The 12,923-nt window shown below is 48.4% G+C and overlaps 1 protein-coding gene across 1 annotated transcript in view; it reads left to right on the top strand.

The window, feature by feature from the left end:
• The first annotated feature begins 8,942 nt into the window (after nucleotides 1-8,942).
• Nucleotides 8,943-12,923, top strand: part of ZNF263 (zinc finger protein 263) — a 33,262-nt gene continuing 29,281 nt past the window's right edge. The window contains 3 exon segments of the mRNA XM_027527065.1: nucleotides 8,943-10,367; nucleotides 10,728-11,549; nucleotides 12,400-12,580. Of these exon segments, the coding sequence (XP_027382866.1) occupies nucleotides 11,163-11,549; nucleotides 12,400-12,580 (568 nt within the window). The 5' untranslated portion in view covers nucleotides 8,943-10,367; nucleotides 10,728-11,162.

Genomic DNA, 12,923 nt, shown 5'->3' with positions numbered 1-12,923 from the left:
ATGGGTTGGGAAGGTTTGAGGTTGGAATTGGGATTAGTACGTTGACATGCCTGACAGGAGCGGGTAAGGTTATATAAGTAATGTTGGTCAGCAGTCGATATGGGGAAGTGGTTACAGATGAACTGCTGGAGTACCTTGGTCGAAGAATGAAAGAACGAGTGTAGATAGGAGAGGATTTCTCTAGTGGTGGAAGGATCGGATGGGGTCAGGGCTAAGATGGTGGGGGACTGGAGAGCGAGATGGGACAGAGCTACTACCTCTTTTGCCTTCTGATCTGTGGCTTTGTTGTAGGTTGATATGAGACTTCCTTTTTGATGTCCCCTACAGTGGAGGATGGTGGCTTTATTTGGTGAGAGTGTGGCCTCTAGAAGCTTGTGGTTAGGATCTGAATTAAGAATGGGGGATCCCCTTTGGGTGAGGAACCCTCTTTCTCTCCATATCAGGATGTTTGAGTGGAGTATATTATAGGCATATTTGGAGTCCATGTAGATGTTAACTCTTTGATTTTTAGCCGGGGTCAAAGTTCGGGTGAGAGCTATTAGTCCTGCCTGTTGGGAGGTGGTGTGAGGTGGCAGAGGTCAGGCTTCAATTATCTGTGTCCCGTGGTCATGATGAAGATCTGCTTGAATGATGGCATATCCTGCCGCGAAGGGTGGGGATTTTGAGAGCTGCTATCAGTGAACCAGTGTGGGGTGTCAGGGTCTAAGATGGGCTGATCTGTTAAGTGTCGGAAGGGATTTGGGGTAAGATCCACTGTTAGACTGCAGCTATGTAGGGGAGGGCCTGTTATAGAAGGCATGGGTAATAAACTGGCAGGAGGAGAATGAGAGTTGGGGGTCAAGGAAAAAGACATGTAGAATTTATACCCTGGAAGAGGGAAGGGAGAGAAAAGCCTGGTGTGATAGTTGCTCTCGGAGGGTGTGTGGAGAACAGACTGTTAAGGGGGTGTGCCTAGAGAGCTTGTTTGCTTCAGGCACCTGGGCTGTGATGGCAGCCATGGCTGGTATACGGGAGGCCACCCCTTGGTCACTGTGTCAAGTTGTTTTGATAAATAGGCTATGGGAGCCCAGTTGTCTCCGGCCCTCTGGCATAGAAGCCCCAGGGCCTGTCCTTGGTTGGAATGTGCACAGAGGAAAAATGGTCTGGTGTAACCTGGCAGGTGGAGAGTTGGCACTCAGAGGAGGCTGTGGGTGAGCTGGCAAATAGGATAGGCTAGCAAGGAGGGGTTCCTCTAAGGACCCTTTGGTTGCCTCATAAAGTGGTTTTGCAATGTGGGAGAAATTGGGGATCCAGATATGGAAAAAGTTTAGGAGGCTGAGAAGAGACAGGAGTTCCTGTTTTATTTTTGGAGGCGGACAGTCAGTTAAGGCCTGGATTCTGCCTGGAAGAATGGTTCTTTGTTGGTGGGCTGAGAGTCCCAGGCAGGTGACTTCTGTCTGGGCTATTTGGGCCTTGGATCAGGATACCCGATAACCCCAGGACCCCAGGGCCTCAAGGAGTTTGGCAGTATGTTGGAGGCAAAGTTTTTGGGTTGGGCTATAAAGGAGGAGGTCATCTACATACTGGAGGAGGTAACTAGGGGCCAGGTTGAGTGTCTATAGGTCCTTTTGTAAAGCCTGTCCAAAAAAGTGGGGGCTGTCTCTGAACTCTTGGGGAAGAACTGTCCATGTTAGTTGTTGGGAGACATGAGTCTCAGGGTCCTGCCAGGTGAAGGCAAAGAGGGGTTGGGAGAGGGGGTGGCGGGGGATGGTGAAGAAGGAGTCTTTAAGATCTAATACTGTGAAGAAGGTTGTAGTCGGGGGAATGGCGGACAGAAGGTGTAAGGATTGGGGACTACTGGAAATGTTGGTATGATGGCCTCATTGATTTTTCTTAGATGCTGGACCAATCTCCAAGAGTTTGGTCCCTTCTTTACTGCCAGAATGGGCGTGTTGTGTGGCGAATGGGTAGGAATTAAGATGGAGGCTTGAAGAAGATGGTCAGTGATAGGCTTAAGTCCCTTGTGGGCCTCCAGGGTGAGAGTACTGTTGTTGGACGATTATAGCCGAGGGGTCCTTCAGGGTAATGTGGATTGGGGGATGATGTTTGGCTATGGATGGGTGATCAGTATCCCAGACTAGGGGGTCTACGGTGGGTAGATCCAAGGGAAGATCAGGAGTAGGGGATGGGGATGGTCTGGGTGCCATCTGCATGTAGAACATGGAGACTGCCTCTAGAGGGGGTATGGTAATAGAGACCCCTAATTTGTATAACAAATCTCTCCCTAGGAGTGCCACTGGGCGCTGAGGCATTATGAGGAATGAGTGTATGAGGGTCGATTTTCCAAATTGACAGAGTAATGGAGGGCTGATTTTGGGGCTTAAGGGGACTCCAGGGACCCCATTGATTGTGAGCTCTGAGTTTTGGGCTGGGCCAGAGTAGGTGGTTAAGAGAGAGAAGGCAGTTCCAGTGTCTACTATGAAGGAGATCTTTTTCCCGGCCACTATCCCGTCTACCCTAAGTTCTGAGCCCATGTTCGGGGCATGGGCTGGGGGGCTGAACCTGGGTCCCGTCATTGGAACAACTCTCGTAGGGTTGGGCTGGGGTTTGGGGGAGAAGTGGGGACCTCCCCAGGGGTACTAGAGTGTCCCTGTGAACGTTCCATCCTCCAAGTCTGGGGGGTAGGGACCTGGCGCCAGGCCGTCCCTGGGGACAGTCCATCTTCCAGTGTCCCCATTGGCCACAGGTCGGGCACGCCTTTGCGGGGGGATTGTGGGTTTGGGCATGCCTTTGCCCAGTGTCCCGATTGGTTGCATAGGAAGCAGGGTCCGGGGGGGATCTTAAGCCCTGGTCTGGGATGACTTGGGCTGGGTTGATCTCTTCCCTTAATTGCTGCCGCCGAAAAGGCATATTTAGCTTTTCTCTCACGGTCTTTTTCTCTCCTAGCCTCCTCCTCTCTATTATTGAACACCTTGAAGGCTACTTCTAGAAGGTCTCTTCGGGTCTCTCGGGGCCCTTCTCTAGTTGTAGAAGCTTGCGTCTAATGTCAGGGGCAGACTGGCTGATGAACTGAACATGAAGGTAGAGTAACCCAGCAGAGGTGGTGATATCTAGGTTGGTATATTTCTCGACCGCCTCAGTGAAGCGTGCCAAGAACAAGGCTGGATTTTCGTCCACCCCTTGGGTGACTTCCCTGACTTTATCATAATTGACATAGATATGAGCATTTTTCTGCATGCCCTCTAGGAGGCAGGTGATCATGTGATTGAGTTTCCTAATGCCTGGGTCACCGGGCTGGTATGTCCAGTGGGGTTCTAATTGAGGCACTGCCTCATCAGCAACTGGGTTAGCCTGGTCTTGGTTATTTAAGTGATCAGTGTGGGCTTTCGCTGCTTGCCAGATACGATCTTTTTCATCTGGAGTGAGAGTGACATTTAGGATATAATATACGTCACTCTGTGTGAGGTTATAGGCCTGGGTGAGCCTCAGGAATTATTTTTCTGTGTCTGGTAGGGTTTTCAGAAAACAATCCTAACTTTTCTTCTATCTGGCTCATGTCTGAATGAAAATGGCACATGGACTCCGGTGGGGCCCTCTGGTCCGGCCACCTCTCTTAGGGGAAACGTGTTTGGTACGTGATCACGTGGCAGGGGGGCAGGGAAGAGGGGAAGGGGAATTGGAGGAATGGGGTAATGGGGTTGATGGAGACTCAGGAGAGGTTTCAGAGTCAGTAGGTGAGTTTGGTTAGAGGGAGGCGGGGGTTTGATGGTGTGGCTGGTAGGGAGGGGCTTGTCCACCGGGTCGAACTCCAGGGGTGTGGAAGGTCACCATCGGCGTTTAGTTGAAGAAGAGGGGTCCTTTTATTTGGGAGGCAAGGTGCATATAAGGATGCACCCTTGCATAGGGAGGGCCTGCTCCAAAAGGCCCAAGAGGCTTGGGCATATGGGACATCCAACCACTTGCCATTCCGTTTAAGGAAGTCAGTGAGATCTTGAAGAATGTAAAAGTCAAATGTGCCGAATTCAGGCCAGCGATTTTGATTGTCCAGTTGGTACTGAGGCTAGATCTGTATACAGAGCTGTTCTAAGTGGCTAGCTTTGAGTTCAGTGAGTAAGAGTGGTTTGAGATTTTTGAGGACCCAGGCCAGAGGGGAATCTTTTGGGATAGATTGACCAGACCCGATGATTGGGAGGCAAGCAGAGGCTCCTGTTGTGAGTTTGGGTCGTCACCCATAGTCACAATAGGAGTTAAAAGAGAGCTCTGTATCGAGACGGAGCGTCCCCCACCATTGCTTACAAAGTGGCCTTAGGCCAGGGGTCCCCGGGACCTGGAGAGGACAGCATTCTAGGTACCTCTAGAACACTATCCAGATCTTACCTTAAGCTAGGGGCTGGAGTGAGTGGAATGTTGGATGTGGAGTGGTCGAATGGCAAGAATTCCCCGTTCCGGAGGTCGTCAGAGAGGGGGAGGGGATAGAGCCAGAGGCCTGGGGGTACATAAGTTACGGATAAAACCTTAGGACAAGGCTTGCACCGTTCACAATTCCAGGCTCTGGGATGGGGGACAGCGTCAGAGAGAGAGAGGCAAGTGCCTTGCCCTCTCCCGGGTTTCGGCACCAAAAATGTATAGTTTGAGACAAGGCAATGAAGAAAGGAAGACGACCTCAACGGAGAGAGGTTACCTTTATTCAGGCAAGGAGGGACATCAGTCGGTCTAACTACCAGGCTGAGCGGGCGCAGGATCAGGGAGGCTTCAGGTGTGGCCTCAATCATGTCCGACTCTGCGATCCCTTGGACTATATATATAGCCCACTAGACTCCTCTGTCCTTGTAATTTTCCAGGCAAGAATACTGGAGTGGGTTACCATTTCCTTCTCCAGGGGATCTTCCCGACCCAGGGATGGAACCCTCATCTCCTGCATTGGCAGGTGGATTCTTAACCACTGGCGCCACCTGGGAAGCCAAATGAAACAGGGAGCCCCCAAAAAATTAATTCTGACTTGGGGTAGGGGCAGGGTCAGCTGCAGTGGCTTGCTGCCACAGTTCAGTGCCTGCACCTTGAAGGTGTTTACAGCTTTGTTGAGGAATCTGTGCTTTATTATCAGGGCAATGGGGAACCACTGGAGGGTCTGTGTGTGGGGGTGAAGATTTGTGTAATGACTATATTTTTATTGTTGCAATTCTGTTTTTGTTTTCTCCCCTCAGAATTGTTTCTCAGATATGGAACTGCTTGATAAAAGAGGTAAAATAGGGACTTCCCTGGTGGTCCACTGGTTACAGGGCACTTGGGTTTGATCCCTGGTTGGGGAACTAAGATCCCACATGCTGTGTGGGAGAAATATTTTCGGAAAAAAAATTTTTTTTCTTAAAAAGAATATTCTAAAAAAAGGAAATATTTTAAATATTCTTAAAACACACTGTCAAATCGCTTTTCATAACTATAGTGCATTCATGGGGTCTCTTTCCTATGTGGAGATGTCGGTGTCTACCAATGTCTGAATGAAGGAAGCTTCTCTAACAGCCAGGGCACTTGTGAGGCTCCTTTCCTGAATGAATCCTCTGGTGCTCAGTAGGTCTTACGATGTCGAGAGGTTCTTCCAGGTTGGAGCTCTTAGGGTTTTCTCTCTCTGTAGAGGGGTTATGATGATCTATAAGCTTTGGGGATTTCCATGCTAACTTTCTAAATGTTTTTAGTCTTTTTCTTTGTGTAAAATAGAACCATGGGACACATCCCCTTTTAACAATGAATGGATGCAGAGTTCGCAGGGTTTTTTTTCTTTTTTTAGTTTGAAGAAGCTTCTTCATTTTCTCTCCTGATCTCAAAATCTGAGAGAAGAAATAGAAATTGAACATATCACCCTGGTCCAAGGAGAAAGAGTTGTGTTAAACCAGTTATAGGATGATAAAAACTCCTAAGTAGATCCCAAAACTTTTTTTTCCAATTAAGACTGAAATTTTGTTTCTTTTTTTTTTTTTCCTTGAACACCCAACTGTTTTGAAGTCAAATCATTGTTGCATTTCTTTGGAATCCTGCAATTTCTTCACCTGTAACTCTTTTCTCTGCTCCCTGGGGAAGCTCAGGCCGGTTTTGGTACTGGATGTCCTGGCCATGATAAATACAGGAAGCAGGTTAGTTCAGGTCCCCACTGGTGTTTCTGAATTCAGACTGAATTCTGGGGATGACCTCTATATCGATTTCTGTTTTCAGTTTGGATTATTTCACCTGGAACTTCTGTCAGGCAATTTTTCAACATTAGGACAAAACTAAAACAAGTGGAAGGCTCCTTTTGGGCTTAAGGCTGTTGTTCTCCAGTCTATGGAAAAGCAGTTAATTCTGTGTTAAAATCAATAAACTAAGTTAGCTTTATATATTATCTTCTGAATATTTTTATAATAGAATTATCTAAGTTAGGACTAAAATGTAAATTTTGCTAAAATTCTGAGTCTTTTAAGGTTGAGAAGCATTGTCTTATTGAATCCCAAGAAAAGAGAGAGAGGTGAAAGTAGGAGTTTTGGAACTGTGTCCTGGACTAATTTCAGTTAAATGATTTTCAAATAAAAATTGGTATCTGAACTGGGCTGGTTGGTGACCAGCAAAAAATAACCTTTACATGTTTCAGCTCAATAAGTCTAGAAGTGGATTATTTTGAAATTAACGAAAACAACTATCTTAACAGTGTTTCTGGCAATCTGAGGACAACTAGTAAAATTTTCTCCAGCTCAGTTTCCTGCCATATCTACCATTCCTTTGTCACTGGAGCAGTTACTGTTTGCTCCCTCTTTCTGTGTCCCTTCCTCTCCCTCCTCACATCTTACAGTGTTTACTGTTCTGGAATAAAATGTAGGTTGATAAATAGTGATTTAAGATCCAAATAGACGGAAATATTAAATATTAACATTACCAAACAATATTAGCAAGTTTGTTTGGTTAATGTTAACTCGAAAGAAAATTTAAATTTCAGAACATTTTATCAAAATGCTTTATTTTATATTTTCATGGAGAAGGGAAATATGATTAAGATTAATAAAAATAAAATGTGTTTCAAATGAAATGCCATTTAAAATCACTATTTTTCTGTTTGGATTTCAAAGCTAAGCATGGGATCAAAGAGTAATGTATTACAGGTCAAGACAAGCCTGAAGTCATAGATCATAGGAAAGCTGTAGTTAAATGGGGAAAAATCAAAACTGGGGAGAGTGGCAAATGGCAAAGGCTTAGGTGGCAGAAACCTGCAGGCCAGGATATCCTAAGGTGAGAGTCAGGGAAAGCATTTCAGAATGACAGGCGCTGCTTATGTGCTGCTGCACCAAACAGCACAGACTTGAACGTCTTAACATTGTTGTTCAGTCGCTCAGTTGTGTCCAACTCTTTGTGATCCCATGGACTGCAGTACACCAGGCTTCCCTGTCCTTCACCATCTGGAGTTTGCTCAAACTCATGTCCATTGAGTCAGTGATGCCATCCAACCATCTCGTCCTTTGTCATCCCCTCTCCTCCTGCCTTCAGTCATTCCCAGTATCAGGGTCTCTTAACATTGTAGATTTCATCAGCTGTCAGTTTGAAAACCAGGCACAGACAACTACCACCCCCACCCCCTTGAGTACAAAGGAATCTATGGGACCCAGGCAAGGACTGAAAACAGCTCCAGAGACAGAATTCAGTACCCATGAGAACTAAGACCCGGAGTGGTAGGGCTTTTTTAAATCTGAAATTCAAAATTATTTTTTCTTCTACAAAATAGGGAGCCACTGATAGCTAAGGACAAGAAAATATAGTTAACTTGTCCAACATGGGTTTGAACTGCATGAATCCACTTACACATGGGAATTTTTCACTAAATGCGTGTTACAGTACTATACAATCCATGTGTCATGGTTGGCTGAATCCATGGATGCAGATATGGAAGGCCAACTGTAAAGTTATACATGAATTTTCCACTATGCAGAGAGTTAGAGCCCCAAACTCTCACTGCATTGTTCAAGTACCAATTGTTTAAGAAAGTAAAATCAACAGTGGTTACTCAAGGGCATACTTACTTCTCTTACTTTTTACCAAGCCTTAAAGTAGTGTTTTCTAATCTTTTTCATCATTTAGAGAACTTGATGAAAGCCATGGATTCACTTCCTAGAAAATACACACACACATGTAGTTTTCTGTACAATATCAAAAGTTTTATAAAATCTCCAAATCCATCCACGTGACCCTCTAGAACTGTTGATGGGAGCCACTACCTAGTGGGTCTTAGCAACACGAGCTGCATTTTAAGTGCTCAGTAGCCACCATTATAGGAAGTTCTATTGTAGTTAGAACTGCTGCTCTAGAATTTCATGGACCCTAGGTTGAGCACTCCTGCCCCAAATGAACCTGTATAATTCTGTTGGCCTATAACCCCACTCCCCATCAAATTGCTATTTGACTATAAAATACCATCAATAAAAGCTATTTTTCTATTGGACTATAGATAGAACTCAAAGAAATGGAGGAATACTATTAGTAATTGTGAATAACTGAAAATCTCTCTAGCTTTAAGTACCTGTCAATAACCTAAAATCAAAGGGAACTTAGCAAATGGGTCATAATTTTTGTTTTGACTTGGGGTTTTTTTTGGCTGCACCATGAGGGTTGTAGGATCTTATTTCCCTGATCAGGGATCGAACCTGTCAGAGTCTTAACAGTGGGTCACCAGAGAAGCCCTTCATCCTTCATTCTTACCATCTCAAGGTATGTGTAGTTTGCAAACATTACTATGCCCCACATCTGTAATAATAATCCTAGTAGCTTTTCTATAACATAGGGTAAGCCTTCAGGAATTTGCTGTGCATTGCGTGTGTGTTCAGTCATGTGCAAGTCTTTGCAACTCCATGGACTGTAGCCCTCTAGGTTCCTCTGTCCATGGAATTTTCCAGCCAAAAAATACTGTAGGGTTGCCATTTCCTACTCCAGGGGATCGTTCTGGCCTAGGGATCAAACCTGCATGTCTTTTCTCTTCTATATTGGCAGGTGGATTCTTTACCACTGTGCCACCTGGGAAGCTATGCATTAGTCACAGCTAATATTGAGTTCATAGTAAATGCCAGGTATGATTCTAAGCATCCCACATATTTTACCCCATTTAATCTTCACCCAATATTATAAGGTGGGTATAGTATTATTCCCTCAAAACAGATGAAGGAACTGAGATTTGAGGCTTAATGAGATTAAATAAGACATGGCAGCCCACTCCAGTATTCTTGTTTTGGAGAATCCCATGGACAGAGGAGCCTGGCGGACTACAGTCCATGAGGCTGCAGAGTCAGACACCACTTAGGGACTGAGCACACACCCCCAACGAGACTGAATAACTTGTCTGAGATGACAGAGTAAATGCCAGAGAAGTGGTTTTTAGGTTAGAATCTATTGTCTCCTGAAATGTGAATGTTAAGACATGAGAGGAAGAAGTCTTAGAGGACTCTGATTCTGAAAGGGACGTATACCAGCCTGTGCGCCAGGAGGCCTCTGGGTCTGCATCTGCCACAGCGGCTTGTGGACCTCTTCTCTGGAGTGGAACAACAAAAAGCCAAATTCTCTGGCTTTTTCCATCCTGTCGTTGAAAGTTGCCCCTCTCCGTCCCCACACCCCCTTTCCGGTCACGGCAGCCTGAACTTTAACGACAGACTAAAGTGTGATTCTGGGCAAGTGACTTAACTGACACTGCACATAGGGATGATGATAATAGTGTCTAGTTCCTACAATTTTGTGTGCCATGAGCATCCAGATGCATGTCAGCAGGGGCTCAATAAACGATTACTGTTTTTCACGATTCAACCCCACGACCCTTTAATCGACTGAGACCACAAGACTAACAACCCTCGCTGGAGGCAATGGACTAGCTGAGCCGGTCTGGGCCGTGGACACCTGCCTCACTGCTGGGCAGCCCTCCCCTCAGCAGCACAAAGCCTGTACTGCACCGGCCAAGAAATCAACCTTCCTTTCACCTCTCACTGTGAAAATTCACGGTGGACCTACAAGGGAGGTGAACAACGACCTGGCCCCGCAGGGCTGGACAATGAAAAAGGCACGCCCCCGACAAGTTTAAAATGAGAAGCCAGTGCAGGCTGGGTCCCGACTGGCCCTGAGGAACGTCCAGCCGCCAGCGGTGGGACCCTGGACTGACAGGAGAGCGCCACGGGGCACAAGAACACTCCCCTCGACTGCGCCCGCGCCGGGCTCCAGAGCGCCAGCACCTCCAGGGCGCAGGCGCGGGCCCCGCCGCCCCGTCGACGGCGTCTCCCTGAGAGCTCTGCGGCAGCGCTGACCTGGTCGGGGCCACTCTTCCCCGCATCTCCCAAGCACCAAGCGAGTGGTCGAGAGAACCGTGGCTCAATTGGCCCCCGAGGCTTCCTGGGCAGGTGAGCCCTCTCCTGCAGCTCCCTTACGTTAGCGGGTGAGGGCCGCCTTGAAATCCGTTTTGACCAGGGCACTGATTCTCAAAACTTGTCTGTGGGGGAAGAATTTCTCCACAGTTAGATTTTCGGGCCCACCCCGACACTCAAAAGCAAGGGGTCTCGCGTGACTCGGAGGTCTGCACTTAAGCTTTCCGAGGAATTCTGACCCCCGTACCCCGCTGGTCTACCCGTCGCACCCGATATAAGCTTAATTTCCACTAACCGACCTAGCGATCTCGCCCCTAAGGTTTCTGGGATCTCGGGCTCGCGCGACGGTCCAGTCTCCCTACCCCAATTGACCCCCCCTTCGTCCCGCCCCCACAGGCAAATATTTTCTTCTGATTGGTCAGCGGTAAGTGTGTGGCGAAACCTGACCCAATGGGCGCTAGAGTTCTCAGAACGTAATCCGGAAGTTGGTCCTGAGCAGTTCCGATTGGTTGTTGACGCCTAACGCGCGTTGAGACTTCCGGCGTGGGTGCGGAGCGCGGAGTCCTGTGAGGTGAAAGGCGTGGAGCTCAGGTCCTGTTCTAGGGCGGTCTTGGCGGGGGCGGGCCAAGGGGCGGTGCGGCGGCGCCCGCGAGCAACTGAGGCTGAGGCGCAGGAGCCGTTTGCGCTAGGGTTGGAGCCAGCTTTCTCGGCCAGGGTTTGGAGCCCCGGGCCACCTGGCTGTTGCGGACTCCAGCCATCCTTGCGCTGGGCCAGGGGCGTCTTTGGCGTGCGCAGCTGGTTTCGCGGCCAAGGCGGTCTGGGGGCCTGAAGATGGCGTCGGGTCCCGGCTTCCAGGACCGGGAAGGGCTCCTGATAGTAAAACTGGAGGAGGACAGCGCCTGGAGCCAGGAGCTGCCCCAGCCAGACCCAGGTCCCAGCCCGGAGGCCTCTCACCTGCGCTTCAGACGGTTCCGCTTTCAAGAGGCCGCTGGGCCCCGGGAAGCCCTCAGCCGGCTCCAGGAGCTTTGCCACGGGTGGCTCCAGCCGGAGATGCGCACCAAGGAGCAGATCTTGGAGCTGTTGGTGTTGGAGCAGTTCCTGACCATCCTGCCCCAGGAGATCCAGAGCAGGGTGCAGGAGCTGCACCCAGAGAGCGGCGAGGAAGCGGTGACTCTCGTTGAGGATATGCAGAAAGAACTTGGGAGACTGAGACAGAAGGTAAGATAAAGAGCTGTTTTATATGCGGTTTGTTTGGCCCCAGTTGCCCATACGAGTTTACTTGGTTGCTCTGAGTAGATCTTATATGGGCAAGAAGACTTTTTGTAGATTAGTGAGGAACTTTCATTCTCCAGATTTGCCCCAAGTTGACAGACAGTGAAGAGTGCCCTGTTTCCACCTGGAGCAGTGTCTCCGCATTAGAGTGAGCCCAGGAGTTAGCTTGCCAGGTTCAGATCCTCCCTCTCCTTCACACTAGCTTTGGGACTTTGGGCAAGTTACTTAATTTCTTCCGGCCTCAGATTTGCCGCTGGTAAAATAAGAATGTTAAAATACCTCTTTAAGGTTGTTTTGAGAATTAGAGAGCAGTATGTAGTTTGATCACGCGTTTGGCTTAGAGTTGGTGCTTAATAGCTGTTAGCTATTGTTACATTACAGTCTGCAGTCTAATCTCTACAAAGCTGGGTGGCAGTTAATAGTGGAATTTAAAAAGTTTGCAACTGAAGCTCTGAGGCCATATGCCCCAGGGCCACCCAGATTTACCTTATCCAGTAGTGAGGAGTGGATGCATCTAGAAGAGGTGGGTGAAAATGAGAGGGAGTGAGGTGGATCAGGAGCTGAGTGGGGAAGGTGTGCCCTGGGAGTGAAATCCCCCTGAACCCCACCCCTCACACACATTTTCTCAGGTGTACACAGGATCAGAAAAGTTTGGTTTTAGTGTAACTCCTTCTCTCGCTAGGTCTAAAGGGTACGCCAGTCGTTCTCTGTTGAAGGCTTGCCCTCAGAATTCTGTATTAATGTCCCTTCCTTTTGGGCCCTGTTGTGATGATGAGTGATGTGGGTTGGTTCCCAGGTCACAAACCGTGGGCGGGGAACAGAAATGCTTTTGGAGGAGCCTTTGCCTCTGGAAACAGCACAAGAGTCACCGAGCTTCAAGCTGGAGCCCATGGAGACTGAGCGAAGCCCTGGCCGCAGGCTGCAGGAGCTGCTAGGCCCCGGCCCCAAAAGGGACCCTCAGACTGTAAAGGAGAGGGGTGAGGAACAGTTATCTGGGCAAGCGGGAGGGAGGAGGGGCTTTGGGGTTGCCCCTGACACTGGCAGGATGCAGCCTCACTGCCAAGGAGGGAGCGTTTCTGACCTGAGGGTCCCCAGATATGAGTAAAAGATCTAGAAGTGGTTTGGATTCCTCTTGGGGTGGGTGAAGGGAGGGGGATCTCTTTGGAAGTCTTTTTGTATGCAGAAGAGAGACTTTTAGAGCTCAGTGAATGAGGGCTTGAGTGCTTGGGCCAGCAGGAAAGACTGCTGGTACTCCGTTGTTTTGGGTGTCACCTTATTATCCCTCCATTGCTTTCTGTTCAGTGTTGGGTCCTCCTAGCA

Source organism: Bos indicus x Bos taurus, chromosome 25, assembly GCF_003369695.1.
Source record: "Bos indicus x Bos taurus breed Angus x Brahman F1 hybrid chromosome 25, Bos_hybrid_MaternalHap_v2.0, whole genome shotgun sequence".
Taxonomy (NCBI): Eukaryota; Metazoa; Chordata; class Mammalia; order Artiodactyla; family Bovidae; genus Bos; species Bos indicus x Bos taurus.
Note: the sequence above shows the minus strand (reverse complement) of the source record. Positions and strands in the feature narration are given on the sequence as shown.